The sequence below is a fragment of the Mobula birostris genome, chromosome 4 (assembly GCF_030028105.1).
Source record: "Mobula birostris isolate sMobBir1 chromosome 4, sMobBir1.hap1, whole genome shotgun sequence".
In the NCBI taxonomy this organism is placed as follows: domain Eukaryota; kingdom Metazoa; phylum Chordata; class Chondrichthyes; order Myliobatiformes; family Myliobatidae; genus Mobula; species Mobula birostris.
Window position 1 is genome coordinate 64,471,760 of NC_092373.1, and position 22,768 is coordinate 64,494,527.

A 22,768-nucleotide genomic window follows, 5' to 3' on the forward strand; every position below is an offset into this window, starting at 1 on the left:
GGGTCTCAGCCTGAAACATCGACTGTACCTCTTCCTAGAGATGCTGCCTGGCCTGCTGCGTTCACCAGCAACTTATATGTGTGTTGATTAAGGTTCTGTGTTCAATACGAACAATTTCCAAATGCAAAAGTACTGACACAGTTGCAAGATCAATGACAGTGAACAATTAGAGGGCAACAGCATGAATAGATTACATGAGAAATGTTGTATAAAGGAAGAAGAAAGTCATCAGCTATTTTCTAACTTAGAGTTAAGACATTTGCTAGGCTTTTATTTTCTTCTTGATAAACAGGACATAGTTTCTCTGTTAGTCTTCCTCCAATTTTCCTCCTCAGATAATTTCAGGGTTTGCTCTCATACCCTGGTATATTCTATGAGGACAAATCCCTAAGCTCATCTTGTGCAGTATTACAGAACATTTTTACAGATGTTCAAACAATGCAACTCTTGTTTTAGAGTCTCCATCTGACTTCTATTAACAGTGTGATTCCAGCTGAAGTTCCCTTTATCACCTGTGCCTCGATTTCCAATACAGTTCATGAGCAAAGCAATGTTTAGTGTAAGCCTGCACCCAACATTACAGGATTTGAGGAATTGAGGGCTGTTGGGGGATGAATGAAGGAGTTATGTCCAGAGTCAAGGAAACTGGGCAATCTTTTATCAGTGTCCTTACTCAATTTGCCCATTCATAAAATGGATGCTGTCCCTTTGGCATTTTGGTCTATGATCAACTAAACCTGTGGAAAATCAAATATGTGAGCTCTCTGCTTTAACAGCCCTTTTTCCATGGGGAAGTGCTGAAATAACACCTAGGAAAGAGCCTGAGCTTTTAGCCTGATGGAGTTGTTCACACAAAACTGTTCCATTCAATTTATGTCCCTTTTCTCGTGTTGAAGAAGCCCAGAGGCATAAAGCAAGACAATGCATTGATCTTCACAAACAAGGCAATGTTGTGCCTATGTATTGTTTCAGCTGGTGCTACAACTGCTGATTATAGTTCACTCATTTCCACCGTGATTCAGCTGGACACACAGACCCTCTGCCACATATAATGTCATCAATGTAGTTCAGAATCAGATTTGGTAATAGTGACTTAAATAGGATGAAATTTGTTGTTTTATTGTTTTTGAGACAGCAGTAGTCCAATGTGGCTTTGTAGTGTAGTGCAGTGTAGTGTTGAGGGGTTTTTCCTTCTTTCACTATATTCTATACTCTAACTCCTTCATGGCTGTGGCTACCCCTCCTCTTCATCTTCCAGTGCAGATCAAGCCACATCATCTAAAATTGTTTTAAAGGCAGCCATTATAAAACATATAGCACCTTTCTGAACTCCAATCTGATTCAAATTGTAACTGCAGATGAAATGACCAGAAACTGAGTAAAATCAAGCTGCCAAGATAGAAAACTGAACCTGAGATTTACCTTAATGGAAATGAAAAGCCCTTTGAAGTGAGAGTGCACAGCCTGATCTCCATGATTTGCTGAGCAAGCAAATGAATGAATGTCAGTCGCTGTCACCTATCAATGATTCAGAAAGGTGCTGAAGCAGACTCGAGGCCTCATTCTCAATAGACGCTGCTACTTTGGACAGCTGCCCACGACAGATGATGTTTGGTAATTGTCATGATCCGAGGGGACCAAATCTGGGAGATTTTGGTCTGATTTTTAAAAAAATTTTCTATGCATGAACTTGAATTCTTTGACATGGATTAATATAATGTATTTGCATCCTTGAGAGAGAGAGAGTGTGTGTGTGTGTGTGTTTTGTAAACAATAGTCATATGATAATGATGCCTTGCTGTAGGTTATTGGAAAACAGAATGGACCCGTTTATCAACAACCTTGTCTGAGGAATCAGATAACCCTGACAGTAACCAATTACTAATATCACACCAAGGAAGAAGTGAGTGATCTAACAACACTTTGTGTTGAATGCAAGAGCAAATCTATGGATGTTTCATTAATACTAGCATTTGTCTGTCTTTGTGTATTGCTTCATAATCTCTTTAAGTATTACAATTTTAACATGTGTGCACCGAACCTTTGTCTAGTTTGCATTTTTGTTATTTGTGCTTCATTAACAGATTTTTAAAAACTTCAGTTTGCCTCTGTCAATCATCTTTCTAGTTTATTTTCTTCTTTGTTCGCACTTGTAAGAAGCAGACAGATGTTGTCAACTGCCCAAAATAGCAAACATCAATTGTATCTTAACTAATTGATAGCGCACTTAGTTTGGGATTGAAGAGTCAATCTAGAATTTTGAGCACCGAAGTCTACCACTAAAGTGCAGTGCCATTGGACATATAATCATTCAATAAGGCATATCAAAACCCCATTAACAAATTTCACAACACATATGCCAGTGATATTAAACCTGATTCTGATCTATTTTCTCATGGACATAACGCTCTCATACTTTATTTTGAAGAAGAGTAGGGTAAATATCCCATGATCCCTGGTCAATGGTAATCTCTCATAGTAAAACGGATCATACGATCATAATCAATTCACTGTGTTAGAGCTTGCTGTGTGTGCATTGGCTGTTGTGCTTTTCTAAATTACTACTCTTCATTTGTACTTAAAGCACTTAAGATGCCTGGCAAACAATATGTCAGTAGTCTATATAGAGATAATATTTCAGAGATTATCTGGGGCACCGTGGTAGTTTCGTGATTAGCGCAACGCTATTACAGGTCGAGGCATCAGAGTTCAGAGTTCAATTCTGGCGTCCTCTGCAAGGGTTTTGTATGTCCTCCCCATGAAGCACGGGTTTCCTCTGGGTGCTCTGGTTTTCTCCCATACTCCAGTGATCTACCTGTTAATAGGTTAATTGGTCACTGTAAATTGTCCTGTGATTAGGCTAGCATTAAATAGATGGGTTGCTGGGTAATGCGCCTCGTTGGGCCAGAACGGCCTGTTCTGTGCTGTATCTTTAAATAAATAAATAACGTAAGCCAGACCAAAAGCAGGAAATCTTAAGATATGGTATCTTTTGAAAAAGCATACCTAAAGGGGGTTTGCAATTCATTAAGTAATGAAGGAAGTTATCTTTTCTGGCACAGTTATTGGTCACGTCATTGTTGACTGTAGTGAAAGTCAATGTATCAAATTGTAATTCTTTTGCAGCCTCTTATACTGAAGAATCACTGCCCTGTCACGTGCTGCTGTTATGAATGCACTGATGCTGGAACATATGAGAAACGTTTGAAATCTTTTGAGCCATAACTGTAATTCAATGGTTAATGTAAATAAAATGACTAGGTATTAACTATAAGCTGTGTTTCTTGTGAAGTTAGTACAATTATACTGTAAAACTTCTAATAATTTTTCTGTAATTGTCTTCAATTACACTTGCTAAAATGTGCTTGTTTCCAGTATTTTGTTTAATGTAAATATATGAATGAATTTGCCAGTATCTTTTGTCTTAGGTTTGTTTTCAATGGGGTGGTCAGCCTTTCAAACAATTACCCCCAATGTAAAAGAAGAGGGAGCAATGAAGGAAGACTGTGGAATGCAGGACACCCCATATAGTGAGGTTGGTAACATCAACACAAATTGCTTGGATTGATAATGTTGCAGAATTTTTACTTCCCATTCCAAAATGTCAGATACTATGAGTGGAAACTGAAAAGTTTCCATCCATTTTTGATGTGCAAAGCCAAATTGGACTAATGCATATGGTGTTGTCATGACTGCAATAAATAGAAACAAAATTAGAAATCATTGCCACTTTTAGGCATTAGGATTGTTCTCCCATGATTTGATGATACATTGGTTGGCATTAACACTCATGACTGTCACCAATTAGTTGAGAGAGCAAAATGCATTTTACTTGATGTGGAAGCTGATTAGTGTAAAGTTGAATTCATGAATATTGGAGAATCAGATCTTGTCATCTCTCTATCTCCGTTTTGGAGGAGAGCCTAGTGACAAACATCAGTTAGAAAAATTACAAGTCTACTACCTGCCTCAGCTATCTCAGCTGTATATGAGTATAGTCTGAGATAGCTGTGACAGTCTGTAGTCATGTAATAGATTTTCTGTCATTAGGCTATCCCCTGAGACAGGGAAAGGAAAGGGAGGAATGAAGGATAGAGTGTGTGAAATTGTGAACAGGCTGTAAAATGGCAATAAATGCCATGGCACTTCCAAGTTTTTTAAGTGTGCAGAAACAAAATGGTAGTGTAGTGGTAGAGCAGTGTTATTACAGTGCCAACAATCAGTAATCGGAGTTCTACTCCTGTCAGTCATTACCCGTATATTTGTATATTCTCCCCTTGACTGCATGGATTTCCTCCAGATGCTCTGGTTTCCCCCCATATCCAAGGGCGGAGTGAGTTGGGGTTAGTAAGTTGTGTGCATGCTGTTTTGCTGCTGCAAGTATGGTGACACTTGCAGGCCGCCTCCAGTTCACATTCGACTGTGGCATTGACACAAATAATGCATTTCACTATGCACTTTGCTGTACATATGGGAATAAAGCTAATCTTTATCACCAATAGTGTATACGGTCTACTTGAAGGAGGGTCCCTGAGAAAAGGGACTGTTCTGCCTAATGCATATCTTGGATCTATAGAACTGAAGAAGTTGTTCAATGTGAAGGCGAGTTAAGCCAGAAGAATTAATGTGTTAATGGAAGGAAATTGGTTAGATTATATTCCAGAAAGAAGTGAAGAGCCCTGAGACCGCTGGTGTAGGATGGAAAGGGGTAGAGGAGCTGCACATCCTGGTTTGGTTTTCAAGAGATTATGACTGTTTTATTTGTTAATAGGATACTCTTGTGGAGCAGCTGGAAGCATGTGTTGATTACCTGTGGAAATCTGAACGGCATGAACTCATTGCGGATGTCTACAAACCTGTTATCCTGGTTTATGAGAAAAAAAGAGACTTCAAGGTATTGTACGGACTTGGTTAATCTGCACTTGAAAACGAGGTGGTTTTTAACTAAGGCATTTCAAAATCATATTTTTGATGAGCAATGTTTATCAGTATTATTTTAATATGAAAAGAGCTACTATGTTGCAAAAGGTAGGATAAGTAAAATTTCAAGTTATTGATTCTTGCCTGAGAAAGTTCTGTTATTGAACAATTTAGACTAAAATATTCCTTGCCATGTTAAACTGCAAGATAGATAGAGTTGACGAAATGTCATGTTACATCTGAATAAACCCTTTTGGGGAAACTGAAGTACTATCATCCTCTTTACTAATCACTGTGCTCCAAGACCAAGGCCTCAATATCCCTGTGTATCTGGATCCTCGATTTCCTCACTTGCAGACCCCAGTCAGTATAGATTGGCAACACCCTCTTCTCTAGAATCACCATCAGCACAGGTGCACCAAAAGGCTGTGGGTTTGCCACCTCTCTGCTCACTTTACACGTATGATTGCAGGCTTAAGTGTAGCTCCAATGCAACTCAAGTTTGCTGACAACACCACTGTTGGCCAAATCTAAGGTGGTGACGAATCGGCATGTCGGGGGTGGGTGGGGGGGGGACTTGAAAATCTGGTTGAATCATGCCACAACAACATCTCACTAGGCCTCAGAACTAAAGAGCTGATTATCGACTACAGGAGAAAGAAGCTGAAGTTACATGAGCCAGTCCTCATTAGGGGATCGGAGGTGGAGAGAGTTGGTAACTTTAATTTCCTTGGTATTATCATATTAGAGGATCTGTTCTTGGACCAGAATGTAAGGGGAGTCACTAAGAAGACATGACAGCCCTCTACATAGATTTAGCATGTCATTGACAAACATCTATAGATGCACAGTTCATATTGTGCAGAGTATATTGACTGGTTGCATCACAGCCTGGTGTGGAAATGCTAATGCTCAGGAATGGGAAAGCTTACAAAAGGTGGTGGATGCATCTCACTCCATCTCCAGCAAAGCCCTTCCCACCATTCAGCACAATTTTAAGGAGTGCTGCCACAAGAAAGAAGCATCTTTCATCTAGGACCTCAGCCGTCCAGGCCATGCTGTCTTCTCACTGCTGCCATTATGAAGGAAGTACAGTAGCCTTAGGTCCCAAACCACCAGGTTCAGGAACAGCTATTACCCTACAACTATCAGGCTCCTGAACCAGCGTGGATATCTTCTCTCTGAACTAATTCCAGAACCTACAGATTCACTTCCAAGGATTCTGCTATTCATTTTCTCAGTATTATTTATTTATTATTTTTATTTGGACAATTTGTCTTCTTTTGCACATGGTTTGTCAGTCTTAGTGTCTGTATGGTTTTCCATATATTCTATTCTATTTCTGTATTTTCCTATAAATGCCTAAAAGGAAATCAGTCTCAAGGTAGTATATGGTGACATACATGTACCGTGATAATAAATTTACTTCAACATTGACTTTAACTTAGATTTAAAAGTAAATTGTACAAAGTGCTGCCATTTTGATGAAAAACATTTTCCCTCATTTTCCACTGCTATTTTTGTTTTGCTCTGCTTTATCTCCCTCTCTCCTACTCACCTTAGCTCTCCCTGCATTTCTGGGAGGGTAGGAGGCATTGATGATACAGCAAAGCATTTTCAAGTGCTTTCTAACCAATGCTTTATAAAGCCTCAGCATTACATCATTGCTTTTATATTTTAGTCGTTTCGAAATGAATGCTAATCCATCAGAATTTCCCTAATTCCTATCATAATCCTTCTGTGTTGTAACACTCAAATGATTTTGTGAACTGTTTGTGCTGTTCTGTCAATGTAGCTTTTTAGGTAGGTACAATTGTCATATAATAATTCCATTCTTTACAGAGATTGGCAGAATTGTACTACAACATCCATCGATCCTATCTTAAAATAACAGAGGTTGCACATTCAGAAAAACGGTTGTTTGGAAGATACTACCGAGTTGCATTTTATGGACAGGTGAGTGCAACCTGGTGATGTGACAGACCAGATTCTGGTTCAAGACATCACTCACATTCAGTTGGTTCTGTAGCAGGCTTCATTTCAAATGCAATTTCAACATGTCAGCAATTTTATTTTACCTTCATTCTGAAGTCTAAAATTTGCACAAATACTTTTGTAAAAGTTTTGATTCTATGTTGAACTTATCTTAACATTTCCTACTTAATGCTATTTCAAAAAAATTGAGATTTATTTCTTCATAATTTGCATTTTCTCTAAATGGGCCATTTTCTCCACTGATAACTATAACTGTCCTGAAATGGCACAGAAGTTGTGATCTGAGACAAACTGTAGGCATTACATTTCCCAATATATGATATTGCAGTACTGGATCATGTTGAGCATCTCACATTAGATTCTCTATGATCCTGTAGAACCTATTATTGCTTTCCATGAGCATTTTGGATATTCATATTATCATTTATAGAGTACAATTTTAAGAATTATGGCAGAATTTCTTAAATACTATCATAAAGTTGGTATAATGAAGTAAAAGTGAGTCTGAAAAGGGTAATAAGTGTAACAGCACTGAAAAGAGACTTATTGGAAAATAATAGTCATATATCCTATGGTAAATAATAATTTAATTTTATTAAATATCTGTAACTGAATATCGAATATTGATTAAAATGAATAGTTAACTAATTGAAACTTGCTCCAATAGAGCTTCTAAGTCTCTCTTTGTCGAACTTTCCAATCTAGCTTTTTGGACTTTGTAAAATATTACCATGGAAAATACTGTCAAATCATCACCCCTTTCTCTCACCAGTAAATCTCAGAGTACTGCATACTTGTTTGGTTTGCCTATGCAACAATGTATATATTTTGTTTAATACGTTATTTTTCCCTTTTTTTCCAAATTCCTCAAGGCTGTGGTAAGTTTTTTTCCCTCTCTGTTGCTCTTTCTTTCAAAACCCATTGACATCAAGCTTCCCCTTAACATCATCTGTAAATAACCTATCATTGGCTAATAATTTATGTTGTTGAATATTATAATGATCATCATTTTGAGATATGAAAATACTATTCATCTTAGATTTCAATGTTGTATTTCTTTATTAAAATATATATGTGTTGACCATTTCTAATAACTTTTATACTTTTAATTATATACTTTAATCTGTATTGAAACAAAATCATACTTAATAAGGCTAGGAGTGTCCAGCTCATCCATAACATGATGCCACTGCTCAATGTACATACCCGTAGTTAATATCACACATCCAGTGTTTAGAGTCATTGAACAATACAGTACAGAAACAGGTCCTTCAGCCCATCTAGTCTGTGCTAAACCATTGATCTGCCTTGTCCCATTGAACTGCACCTGGGCCATAGCCCTCCATTTTCCTCTTATCCATGTACCCATCCAAATTTCTCTTAAATGTAGAAATCAACCACATATCCACTACTTGCGCTGGCAGCTCATTCTGCACTCCCACCACTCTCTGAGTGAAGAAGATACCCCTCACCCATGGCTAAGGGTATTTTAAATATCTCTGCTCAGACCTCTGCAATTTCTGCACTAGTCTCCCAGAGGTTCCAAGGGAACACTTTGTCGGGCCCTGAGGATTTATCCACTCTCATCTACTTGAAGCATATGCTGTCCATTGCTTTTATATTCATTTGTATATGTACTGTGTGTTATTCTTTACAAAGATCATCAGTGCTCGTTATGTAATACAATCAGACTAACAGCTAAGTTTTTTGAACTAGACTAAAATGATATTAAAATGCTGTGGTTGGTGATCCTAGCATTTCATCCAGACGTGTCTTGCTGTCACACAAGTGAAGAGCAATGTAGTGCTAATATTTTGTTACATTCATTATCCATCAAATAATATTCAAATTCTGCTCACTTGCAAGAATTATGGGTTGAATGATGCTTGAAGAGCAGAATTTTCCACATTAACTTTTACTTCTGAATAATTTTAGCTATGATTTTGCGCGTGTACACCTTGCTTCTTCCATGTTAAGCTTGCAGTTTAACGTCTCTCCTCTCAATGCAACTTGGGTACAGTAGGAAACAATCTTAAAATGATTGGCAAATACATAACCATGTAATCATCATCTTTTAAGAATCAAAATTTCCAGTGTGCCTTTGCAAAGTTTTAGCAGAGCTTTTCTCCAAGTGAAGCACCAAAAATATTTTATACAACATATAGGAAATTTCATATATGCATTTTGCCATCACACTTTGCCCATAATTTCCCATTGGTATTTCCTATATGCAATGATGAACATGACATGCTGCTTCCACCAGCTACATTTACAGCTCAAACGTCTTAATGAATAACAAAAAAGAGAAAATCTGCAGACGCTGGAAATCCAAGCAACACACACAAAACGCTGGAGGAACTCAACAGGCCAGGCAGCATCTATGGAAAAAAGTACAGTCGATGTTTTGAGCCAAGACCCTTTGGCATGACTGGGGGAAAAAAAAAATGAGGAGTAGATTTAAAAGTGGGGGACGGGAGAGAGAAACACAAAGTAATAGGTAAAATGGGAGGGGGAGAGATGAAATAAAGAGCTGGGAAGTTGATTGGGGAAAATGATACATGGCTGGAAAAGGGGGAGTCTGATAGGAGAAGACAGAAGGCCATGGAAGAAAGAAATGGGAGGAGGAACACCAGAGGGAGGTGATGGGCAGGCAAGCAGATAAGGTGAGAGAGGGAAAAGGGGATCGGGAATGGTGAAGAGGGGGACTTTACCAGCAGTTCGATGTTTTTGCCATCAGGTTGGGGGCTACCCAGAAGGAATATAAGGTGTTGTTCCACCAACCTGAGTATGGCCTGATTACCTCAATGAGTAACGAACATCCCCAATTAATCGCCTGTCTCACAAGTTTCTAACTATTTCATTACAAATAACAAAGCATGGTACGAATGTGAGGGCCAAATCCATGACATTTAATCCTTGCATAATAAGGATTATGTATCTGTATCCTTATCCAAATAATTTCTCTTTTCTAATCCCACTTCATTCAAACTGTGGATTGGTTGATTTCACAGAAGGTAAACTACAAACTTATAGCATTTCAACCTTTTAAGCTTCAGTAAATTTTCATTTTAAATGATTAACAGTAGTTTGAGGAAGACAATCCATATGATAATTATAAAGCTATTCTGTAGTCTTTTTTAAAATGTCTGTGTGTTCTCTTGTTATCTTGGTGAATAATGGAAATATTCTGATATTATTTATTTCTCATACTACTTCACTTAGAAAGCCTATCTTCATGCATAATCCTAATTTTCAATATTTTATGTTAGTCCTACAAACTATTTCAAAGATCATACATTTCAAATAAATTATTTTTAAAAATCTATGAAAACGAATACAGGTCGACCTTCACTAATCCAGTACCATTGGGACCTGAGGAGTGCTGGATTAGTGAAAATGCCGAATTACAGAAGTATCACATTAAGCATAATCAGAGCCGGATTATCGAAGAAACCGGATTACAGGAAGTCGGATTAGTGAAGGTCGACCTGTACCTCATTCACCTTATCTTTTAATCATCATTAACATCAACAGATGATATACCTTGGCATCAGTATGAACATGCCTTACCCTGATAGGATGTTCTGTTCTTGTAAGTGAATGGAAATTGCTAGTGTACACCATCCATTGTTGCATGGTTGTTGCTGAATTGCCAGCTAACACCTCTAAGGTGGCTGGGACTTCGAAGATGGTCCATTTTGTTTCAGCTTTGCTAATGGCAAGTAGATGAGCACTTGAACGCCATCACATACAGGTCATGGACTGAGTGCTAGGAAACAGGATTAGTATTGACAGGTAATTGATGACCAGAATGGACACATGGGCCTAAGGGCCTGTTTCAAAGAGCCCTTAGGGCCTGTGTGAATTTAGGATTCCTGTGTTCATTTTTCCCCCCAGTAGACTTTTTCATGTAATATCCAGAATAGACCACATGGTGTCAGTATTTATCATGAATGTGTCAAGACAACATTCTATTTGAAATGCTGTTCTAAGGTAACAGTACCATGACATATGCATATTTTTTAAGTGAATTGTATTTCACTGGTTTTACGTGACTAATGTCTGACCTAAACTCAACGTAAAAGACAATGCCAGTTCTAAAAGAGAAATGTATGAAAAATTAAAGTTACAGTGAAATAACATTTCACTGTCGCAATAAAATTTCTTAACTTACCTAACTTCCAGACATTTCTGACCATTTTGTGCAAACTTTCTTTTGAGGAAAATATATTGATGATCTATAATTTGCATAAATAATAACTCAAGAATTGCAGTCTCTTCTACTCCATTTTGTAAATTCTGTCACTAATGTCTATAGTTAGTCACAGGTTACTGGCTAGTGAGTAAAGCTAGCAGTGGAAACTGCTCTTTCTCTCCGTGACTACATGCCAGCAGCAGTGATACCCCTGTGCAATGTCTACTAATTTTGTTGCCCAAACACTGTATACTGATACATGATGATGAAGCAAACAGGGTCAGGGAAAGCCTAACCAGGGATGAACTGTCCTGTGATTATTTCAGTGAAGCAAGTGAAACAACCTCTGAATTTTCTCACTTGTCCTTTCTGTAAGAAGAGGGTAATGATTACACTAATTTTAGCCCAGGTGTCCTCTGCCATCTATTGTTCAAAAGTAAAGCTGCCAAATTGGCTCCCACTTTTGAACTTTTAACTGAAGAATCCACACCTTGGGAGATTATATTTTAAATTTTAAACTTCTCTTGCAACTGGTTTTATTTTCAAGCATTTTTCAATTTTTTTTTGTATGAAGTTATGGAAATGGCATGGAATCCTTTATATTTGCTCAAGGCACTGTACGTCATGTAATTAAATTGCTTCCCTCCCTCCCTCCTCTGGTTTAGTCCAAAATTCATACCGGTCCGTCAAAGAGTACTTTTATCACGTATGTTTACAACCATGCAAAGATGCCCAGGCCATTAATTCTAATTAGTATGTATACTTTGGAAGTGAGACTCAAATCATAACTTTCCTATAAGATGTAAAAGAAATTTAATGTGAGTTAAGTATAAACTTGGGTCTCCTTTTTGAAAATCGATTTGCAACAAAAAAATTTCTGAATAAGTGAATTTGGAGCAAACGTGTCGTGTGAACAGAACTGTTACCTCCATTACATAAATAGGAAATGGACTGATTGCTGATTTCTGCAATAAATGGATTTTATAATTTGCCACTTTCCTGGTGCGTCATTAATGAGATGTCAGGATGAATACACAAATAACCAAATAACTTCATCAACAATTAATAATATAGATTAGTTACTCGAGACATTTTATTGGCTTTGTCCTTTAAATAAAAATCAAAATACAGTGTACTCTTGACATGCTTTTCATATTTAATAAATAACAAGGTCAATCAGTATTTGAATAATGCCTTCAATGTTGAGGATTGTCAAAGAGAGCTTCACAAAGTTGTAATGAAGGGAATGAGTCATGAAAGAAGTGATTATGAGCAGTGGCCAAAGTCTTCAAAATGAAGTCTGTTTGAAGGAAGATATTGGAGTAGAAGTGTATATAGGAGACATTTAAGGAAGGATATCCAAAGACTGAACTTTGCTGGTCAAGGTCATAGTCGCAATGGGTGGGGAGGGATGTCTGTCGATTTCAGGCTAGTCTTAGTATCAGGCACCAGTGTGAAATGGGATGCTGTGGTTTATTGCTTGGGTGCTGTGGGTGCGGGCACCCTAATTATTTGCAGGTTTGTTGGTGATTGGAACTTGAGTTGATTATGGAGAAATTATTTAGATAATGGTGATTTTCATAAGTCATAAAGATATGTTATGGCTGAAATCAAAATTAAATCATTCTATTTTGGTGCAGTCAGGGAAAATTACATCAAACTCTTTATCACAAGGAGTCATCCTGTGTAAGAAACTGACCGAAAGCTTCTATGACTTTTATTCAAGAGAACTGGTGCCTATGGTAATAATGGTATAGCTGTGGTGGTGTCCTCCTGCCATTTCAGGCCTTCCTAGTTTAATGTCACAAACAGAGCTGCTGAGGTTTGTGGTGGATAATAATTTTTTAAAGTTAGTTCCTAGCCTTTATCTCATGCCCACAGAGTCTGAAGAGTTTTCAAATCACTTTTAGTTTTCTGTAGAAAAGGAGTTGGATCCACACTTCATTTCTGTGACAGTTCTGAGCTTTCACCTTTGATCTAATGTAGCAGCATAAAATTTATATCGATGAATGCATAATAATAGTAGCTGGTAAAATTAAGTGAAATTCTGATCAATTAAGTCAAACTACGTCAAGATGGACATTAGTAACATTTAAGTCATTCTACTAGGTTTCCTGTTGAAAAATTGTAACCTGTTTGGATTATGATGGAGTCACTGGCTTCCTGCTGGAAGTGAATTAAGAGATTTACAACAATCGTGAATCTGACCTTCAAAGAGTTCAAAACATCACATCCTATAAGTCGACACCATTACTTAGTTTCTTCTCAGCAACACTATCATCTTTTACTTAGTGAAAATAGAACTAAAATGCAGGAAATCTGAAACAGAAACAGAAAATGTTGGAACTATTCAGCAGGTCAGACCATCTGTGGAAAAAGAAAGAGCTGATGTTACAAGTCAAAGACCCGTTGTTTGAACTGATGAAGGATCATTGATCTAAATTATTCACTCTGTTACTCTCTCCACAGCTGCTAAATGACATGCATCCTTTCAGTGTTTTGTTTTTATTCATAATTCCTCATGTCCTTGCTTACCTCCTCCTGATCTCCTCAATTTGTTGCAATGCCTCAAGTTCTTTATCTTAGTCTTTATGTCAGCCTACTTCTCTAGCCCTGTGCTGAAAAGCCCCTCTCCTCAGGTTTTCTGATTCTAGTTACCACACTACTTTCCAGTGACAGGTTTTCCTTTGTTCTATTCTCAACTGCTGTACAAGTTTATCGTGAAATTCACCTTTCAGTCTTATGAAGTCCCTTTTCCTAACCCTGACCATCTTTTGGAGTGTTGTGCCTCACTCAAGACACACTGGAGAAACTTGATGTTATTTGGGGATAAGTGACTGAACCAACACGGTAATTTGGATCTTGATGAAGTATCCCTGTGTTTCTCCATGTAGTAAAAGCTAACATATTCATTATTTTAACAGTATTTTTACTGATTTAGTCATACTTTATTGATCCGGGGGGAAATAAAGTATGAGTAAATCAGTAAAAGTACCGTTAAAATAATGAATATGTTAGCTTTTACTACATGGAGAGACACAGAGATATTTCAACAAGATCCAAATTGCCGTGTTGGTTCAGTCACGTATCCCCAATTAACATCAAGTTTGAATTTAAAGCTTGAACATACATTATATAAATAACTTCCAGTTTATAACATTTGTCAGAAGGCATTTTAAACCACTTGTATCCTTGCGTAAACTTTATAGCACCATTATCTCCATTATGTGATTAGTTCTACTCCTGCTTTGCCTTTGAACATTGCCCAGTGTGCCCCTGATTTTAATGTGGGAGAATATGGAAAGTGCAGGGGCTGCAAGGAGCTTTTTATAGGAGCACGTTTTGGGTGAAGTGAAGATTGCTCCTTTCTTGGAGCCTGGTTATTTTAACTCGCAGTGCTCACTTACATATCATTGTGAAGGGGTGAAAAGACAACTGTCTTATTCGAGTCATGTGCCCTCAAGAATGCCAGTTGGCCACTGAAACACAAGAGATGGGAAGGTGAATCTTACGAAGTGTAATGGAAGATGATGGACTTATGAATAACAAAGCTCTTCCTTTGGGACATTGAAATACTTCTCATATTCTCAGTCCTTCAAAGGACAATTGCCTACAAAGGAGTGTTCTAAGGCTGGAAGCTCCTCGAAGGTTGTGGTTATTTGATGTATCAGATGTATTGTTAACTCACATGTGTTCAGGCAATCACCTCTTTCACTGTCCAAGATCAATTGTGTTAACAATTCTGAAGAGTGGGATTGAAACAAATACGTTACCAATTCTGATTTGAAAGGTGAATAAGATATGCATTAATTTTCAATAGGAAACATTTAGATACAGAAGCCAGGAACAACAACCATGGATAAATTTCCTACAACTTCCTAACCCAGGAATGCTGAAATATTAGATACTTTTATTGCAGTCCAACTGGAAAGAGGGATTAAACCTCCAACATTCTGCATTTTTATGGCAGCATTGCCACTAACCAAATTATTGTAGAACTGTTTTAATTTTTGTATTTGTTTTATTGGTCAGACATTCTTTGAGGAAGATGACAGCAAAGAATATATTTATAAAGAGCCCAAGCTGACAGGACTTTCAGAAATTTCCCAGAGGTTGTTGAAGCTATATTCTGATAAATATGGTGCAGAGAATGTGAAAATGATACAAGATTCTAACAAGGTAAAGCTGGCAAACACAATCTGGCCAACTTTTTAATAAATTAGATCTTTTACATAAATAAAATCTGTTTACTATTTTTAAAATTATAGTAATATATTAAATATGTAGTTATTTACGAATTCTACCTACCTTCAGTTTAAATTTATGCAAATATTTTGATGAAAATATCACTAATTCTGAAACTATTTCTACACAAGTAGAAAAAGCAAGCAGTAATTATTTATCTTTTCACTCAGGTCAATCCCAAAGATTTGGATCCAAAGTTTGCCTATATCCAGGTTACCTTTGTTACGCCATATTTTGATGAAAAGGAACTGGCTGAAAGAAGAACAGATTTTGAGAAACATCACAACATTAAACGTTTTGTATTTGAGACACCTTTCACCCTGTCTGGAAAAAAGCATGGGGGAGTAGAAGAACAGTGCAAGAGAAGGACAATCTTAACAAGTGAGTATGGGTTTCAAAGTAGTAAAACAAACTCCTCAAATTTATTGCATTTGGTAATTAAAATATTTTCAAAATAAACAAACAATCTAAAATAAAAATGCTTGGAAAATCATTAGCATTTGGTTGCTCTCAAGCACCTATATAGAAATATTTGCATCATGTGCTTCTAAAATATAGAACTACTGATGTCAAATTAATAATTACTTTATATCTAACTTTCCCTGATTTGAGAACAAAGTCCAACAACAATAACTTCTTCTTTCCCCACACCTGGTCTGCTGAGAATTTGCAGCAACTTCTGGTTTTTTTAATCAATAGTAGAATTTTCAATTTGATGATCAAATTAAATCAATAAATTATTCATTGATTATAGGATCTGTTTGTAGACCTCAATCTGTTTTGATCCATTCACTAGTTATATTTCTGCAAATGTATCCCATTTTCCAACTCTGGCCCTGCTCAACTGCTTTTATGACATCTCTGATGCTGCCAAAGCTGCAATAGAAAATTACACAAATATCTAGAAATTTCTGACAGTGGAAAGCTGCTTCAGTGACAGAAATTAATTAGATCTAAGTTGAAAATATTTGATTAGTTGAAATGACTGAAATATATTTAGTTTGCACAGATCTCTTATACCATATGAAATTGTTGGTATATTGACTAAACACAATATTTTAACATTAATGAATGAAAACCTATAAAACGAGGGTAAATATTCAGTTTTCAAGGGTAATATTTGTAGTAAGTGGACTAGCTTTGCATCATGCTTTTGCTCAGCCTCATGTTGAAGAGTACCTCTAAATTGTCCAGGGAACTTCAATGAATGATTGTCTTCACTTGTCAGTAGAATCATTAAGTAATACAGCATAGAAATGGGCCCCCTGGCTCTACTTGTCCAGGCCGACCAAGGTGCCTAAGTTGTTGACCCCCTTTCGTCTAAATCTTTCCAATCCATGTACCAGTCCAAATGTCTTTTAGATGTGCTGCCCCAACCACTTCCATTCATTCCATTTATGTGCCACCCTCTGTGTGGAAAGGTTGCCCCTGAGATTCCCCTTAAATCTTATGTTTGGGTTATAATTAGCAATGATTTTTCATGTATATTTGTAACTCTGATGCCTTACTGAAAGTACTTGACCTGCTTTTATTCTTTTCCATGATCGGGGTGTATGATGTCTAAACTAGGTTCTCTGCCAGGAAAAGTCACTACGTAATGGAAATGGGGCTGGGATTGCGGTTTCTCTTTCTAACATGAAACACTAGAATGAACTGAATTGCCCACTGCTGTCGCAATTATATTCCGCGGGTCAGGAATTGAATAGAAAATGCTGGAGACTCTCAGGAAGTCAGGCAGCACCAATAGGTTTCTGGTTTCCATTGAAACTAAAAAGTTCTTTCTTACCTTACAGTAATGCTCATATAATGATAAGACTTTTCTTTTTCATATTTTGCACAAATAAACGGAAATGCAGCTTCTTCATCTCAGAAGTGTTTTTGGTTTGTTGCTGCAGCTAGCCAGACATTTCCATATGTTAAGAAGAGGATTCAAGTTATTAACCAGCAGAGTACAGAGCTGAACCCCATTGAGGTGGCAATTGATGAAATGTCGAGGAAGGTTTCAGAACTCAATCACTTGTGCTCAATGAGTGAGGTGGACATGATTCGCCTGCAGCTTAAATTACAAGGAAGTGTCAGCGCCAAGGTAATGTCATCTCAGTCAAAGGAAGTATGCTTTCTTTTTTTCAGCTGTGAGAGTACCACATCTGCAATGAGTTCGCCAAACATGTAGGTTGAGAAGTTGTATTGATTTCAATGCAAGAGAAAGGACTACAAATTATATATTACCAAGAAGGCATCAAAATGCAGCTGAGAATGAACCTGTGTCAGTTTTGTCTGAGGTAGCTGGGGAATTATTTTAAAAATGCATGAGGTTTGCAAGCAGTGATTGACACAAGGAGACCAGTTTGTGGTTCATCTGTGTAACTGTGAGCACTAATTGCCATAATTTGGGGAGTCACATGTACGAATAAATACAGATGCTCTTGAAGTAACAAATTTCATCTGGAAGAGCTGTTCAAATTAGTTAAGTGGCTTGGGATGATCTGATGCAACCTCCTTGGGCATCCTGCTTCCCTGCTGCAAGATTGGATGAGGTAGTGAATGCCCAAGAAGAGGGTCAAAACATCAGAACACTCACCACAAAAAAGAAAGCCTTACCAGGAAAAATACTTAGAACATAACATCAGTTGTTGTCTTCTGCAAGAGTCTGCAAAGCATGATGGAGGTAAGGCCTACACTTCAAAGAGCATTTGAAGCGACCTTTTCCTTCCTCTTTGGCATGCCTTCTTAGATAAGATTCTGTCAGTTTCCATATCTCATATCCAAAGTCTAATGTTTAAACAGGGATGTCAAAATCCGCTTCCTGCTAGCAATCTCTCATATTTAGGCCCAATGGAAGTGTACATTGTGTCCTCTCAGTCTAGAATTTTCTTCTAACTTTGAGTCAGTTGTGTAAAACATATTTTAAACAATTAAATTTTGGGTAGATAATTTTACTTTATGATGAAAAACACTTTCCCAATCTATAGTTACAGCCTCTTGACTAGGAGAGAATCGCATAACATATCAGAATAGAGAATATACTTGGGATTATAGATGATGCCCAACAGGTCCTTGGGGAACTATGGGTTTTACTTGCAAGGATATATATTTATAGCTGATCAAGCGACAGTTCTCACTAAACTATAGCAGTTCTTATGGCAATGGTCTTCCCATCGTGAAATTAACAAAGGAATCCCATAATGCTGCTCAATGAAAATCCAGTTGCTATGATGAATGTCCTAGAGTGGAGCTTTAATTGCTGATCCTCTGAAGACATTGCCTCTTTTTCACTTCTCAGTGTATAAACAATGCATTAGAAGTAGATGCTATCATGTCCAGTATAGCCAACCTTCAAGAACCGGTCTAAGAATTGACCAAAATTTCTATCCCAGTATGCTTTGAGGAACCACAGGACAATGTAACATTTTACCACATAGTTTTCTGTAACATCTTCTGTTACATTAAAGTTGCAGTGCTTATTGTTTATTTGTGTGGCCTGCTCAGTTTTAATAAAATTTACAAGTGTTCTTGACCACACTGCTGTGAGCTTTGATTAGTTTTAGCCTTGCAGACAGATTCATGCTAAATTTACAAAGATAATTACCAACAACATACAGCAGTCTCTCAGTATAATATTAAAGTAGCTGTGTAGATTATCTGTGCATGCCTCTAGAGCAGATCTAAAACTCCTGGCTTTTCAAATAGGTGCAAGTGAGTACCATTGATCAGTAATAATTTATTTATTAATAAACTATCCCCTGATATTATTTTACATTCCATTCAATCCTTCCATCACTTGGCTGTGGATGTACATTCTTGCCACTTTAAGACATAAATAAATACCTCCTCAGGCAAAATTGGGCATAAAATGATTAGACTGAGTTTCATTACATACAATACATGGTGCCGTACTTCTATGGCAGAATGCCAGATAGAGATTGGTTAACAAAATAAACCCTAAGTAAATCCAAATATACTATAGGGAAATGATATTCTCCACAAATTATTTAAGAGGGGGCATTATAGATTAACTTTTTACATTAAGTAAGTGCAATAGCCACAATGAATATAATCCAAGTAAATAGAATTTGGCTTCTAACATACTATTAGATACCATTTGATATTCCATTTTAGGTACCTGTGATGATGATACCACTGTACTTAGTTTCCTCAATCAGTTTTTTTATACTTTGTGATGACACACCAACTCCCATTTCAACAACAGCTTTTCATAGACTGGGTAATGAAAATAATCTGAGGTTATTTATTTCTGTTCCAAATTCATTTTTTAAGTGTTCCAAATCAAGAACTTGGCTAGTTTAGACCAGAATGTTGTGAGACGTGGCAAGAGACATATATAACCATGTCATTACATTGTAACTTAGGAAAAAGAAAGCATTTTTATCTTCAAGTTACTTTCTTTGAACATGAGTGCAAAGTTTAAGAGGACAAGAATCATGGTCCTCAACTTCAAGTGGAGCTGTCAGGTTAAAACTCAAAAAAAACTACTGGCTCTATGGAGCATAAAAAAATTTAAAATTATTGCATAAAACATTGGGTGTTAGATATTTACAGTATGACTTAAATGCAGAAATAGGCGATCAAATACTCATTATATTTACAATGTCCTTCAGTTGTTTGGATAATGTGAACAAGACTTGTAGACAGAAACTAGTTCAAATAGATTAAAGGGCACCATGGTACAGACACATAATAGAATTTCTTTACCTTAAAGATAAGGTTTTTATTGCTTACCCTTGGTTAGTCAAGTAAATGGGATTTCATGAAAACAGTGAGTTATTTCAGGAAGGACTGAGCTTGAAGTTTTACGCAGTCTTTTTGTTTGTGTTAATCTCTCTATACAAGGATTCTAAATTTATAACGTGCTTATAGCACCGCACCAATTTATTTTGACTTTCTGCATATTTTACTAATTTGCTGTAGTTCTTATCAAGTCATATCCTTGTTTGTTCAGGTAAATGCAGGACCTATGGCTTATGCTTGGGCTTTTCTTGAGGAAACAAATGCAAAAAAATATCCTGACAACCAAGTAAAGCTCCTGAAAGAAATTTTCAGGTAAGCATTTTGGCAAGTTTAATATTGGACTACTGAAGATTAATTTTCTTGATTATTCTCACATATTCTCTTGATTAGAAATGAAGCAAACAGATTCCCCCATGAACAGAACATTCCAGAATCTCACAGTAAGTACGCAGCACCTGAGGAAAGGAAAACACCCATTATTTCATTGGACTCACCCAATCAGAGATATTTCCTTTACTATATTCACATCTCCCCCACCACCTTTACTACCAAAAGCAAGCATGTTTTTCTTTCATCCTAGTTTTGATGAAACTCCACAAACTGAAATATTAACTGTTTTTCTTTGCACAGATGCTGCCTTACTAGTTGTGTGATTCTAGTTCTTTCCTGTTCTTTTATTTATGATTTGCAGGATCTATTGTTTATACATATATATTATTTTTTCCTCTGGTTCTGTTGACTTGAAAAGAAAGATGTCTTGATATATGTTTTTAGTATAAGGATGTAAGCCTGCCTGGGAATTTCCATCTTTGTCTAAGCAGTAACTAACTAAATATTTTAACATTATCAGAAAGTAGGAATAATTAGTCTGGAAGAGGAAGGAAAACAACCAAGATGACTCGGCAACATATTGATAACCAGACAAAAACTGCAGATGATGGAAATCTGGAAAATAAAGACCAGAAGTGTTGGGAAATACTCAGCAGATCAGGCAGCATCTATAGATAGAGAAAACAAATTAATCTTTTGGATCACCAACATTGCTCCACAGATACTATCTCAACTGCTAAGTATTTCCAGTAATTTATTTTTATATCAGATTTGTATCACATCCCAAAATTAGCATAAGACTTGATTACTTTAGCAACTATGAAGCAATAGAGAATATGCAGATTTGATGTTATATCAAAAATGAACTAAGATTTTAGAGAAACAAGTCAGTTCTGGGGTACGAGTTATCATACCAGTGTGTCTCGTGTGGAGCTCCAGAGAGCAGGGCTGAAAAGTGAATCAATAAAAATTCTTAAAAGAACTTGGAGTACTTTGTTTTCTCTTGGCCGCGCAAAATCCTATTCCTTGTGTCTGCGGCAGAAGGAGAGCCTTCAGCATTTGTTATAACTGAACTCTTCTGATTCAAAGAGATTATTTCATGTTTTAACCATCTATCCTGAAAACTTAAAAATTGGGTGTAGTGTACTGAAGAGTCAATGGCTATAGTGGACTCATGTTGATAAGCACGATGCTAGATTTATATCCTTCATGTCAAGTTTACACACAAAACTGTTATACAATGTCCACAGCATTGCACCTGCAACAATATAGTTGTCAGCAACAGAAATGACACCTACAATGAACAATGTTTGTTGCATCTCTTAGATCAGCCTCTGATCAAACTTCTTTTATTTTTCATATTGTATAATCGACATTAATATAACATCTTTGATAAGCAACCAATTTCTTTTTCTCTATGAAGTTATTAAATATTTTTTGTTCATAAAATTTTATAAGATCTCATTAACTTGCTGATGGAGCTATAATCCCAGTCCCTCGCAACAATTGGTTATTTGTTTGCAATGTAATTAGATCACTGAAGATGTTCCTGAAGATTGAGAAGAATATTAGTAATTAGCTCAGTAATTTTGTTTTTGATCTTGTCCACACAGACAATTTGCAGCTGCATGTGGACATGCTCTAGAGGTTAATGAACGGCTAATTAAAGAAGACCAATTAGAGTACCAGGAAGAGATGAAATCTCACTATAGAGATCTGCTCAGTGAGTTGTCTACAGTCATGAATGAGCAGGTTAGTATTACTGCTGTAACTCATGCCATCTTGTAAGCTGCACTGTTTATCCTGTTCCATATATGCATGAATTTCATACCAGGATGGTACCTACAGAAGGAAGTTTGGGATTTTGAAAATATCGCTTAAAATTAATATTTTGTTATTATAAGCAGCTAGTTCTGGAGGTGGGAAATTGGGAAGTATAAATAAAGTGAAGGTTGCAGCAGGTTGATGGTAAGAATCAGAAAACAGACATAAAAGTAGCAGATAGTTTTCTACAGAACCTTCAAACACCAAAGGCAAAGTTGGAAGCTTAAATTCCATGGTTCGTGGGCAAAGGAAAGGGAACTGACTTTCATCAGGTAGTGTGTTTAAAATCATTACTGCATATTTTGACCTGAAAGTAGAATTCTGTCCCAACTTTCTTTCAGTGAGAACTCTTGGTCTAGACTAGAGCAATGTCTTTCTAAATAATTATCCATAGTAGGATAGAAATCCATAGTATGCGATCATTTCTTGTATATTTTACTATTTGGCATGTCTAGCAAACTGAATGGACACAAAAAATACCACCAGCTCCTTTAGATTTTACGCCCATCA

The 22,768-nt window shown here is 36.8% G+C and overlaps 1 protein-coding gene across 3 annotated transcripts in view; it reads left to right on the forward strand.

Moving 5' to 3' along the window:
* Positions 1–22,768, forward strand: part of dock10 (dedicator of cytokinesis 10) — a 289,520-nt gene that overhangs the window by 263,487 nt on the left and 3,265 nt on the right. For 2 of the 3 annotated variants that reach the window (XM_072255460.1, XM_072255459.1), the window contains exons 46-54: positions 1,805–1,903; positions 3,429–3,535; positions 4,772–4,894; positions 6,763–6,876; positions 15,143–15,289; positions 15,526–15,736; positions 17,251–17,441; positions 20,316–20,416; positions 22,048–22,186. In XM_072255460.1, the coding sequence (XP_072111561.1) occupies positions 1,805–1,903; positions 3,429–3,535; positions 4,772–4,894; positions 6,763–6,876; positions 15,143–15,289; positions 15,526–15,736; positions 17,251–17,441; positions 20,316–20,416; positions 22,048–22,186 (1,232 nt within the window). The remainder of the gene's footprint in view (positions 1–1,804; positions 1,904–3,428; positions 3,536–4,771; positions 4,895–6,762; positions 6,877–15,142; positions 15,290–15,525; positions 15,737–17,250; positions 17,442–20,315; positions 20,417–22,047; positions 22,187–22,768) is intronic. The other variant, XM_072255461.1, reaches the window with a different exon arrangement.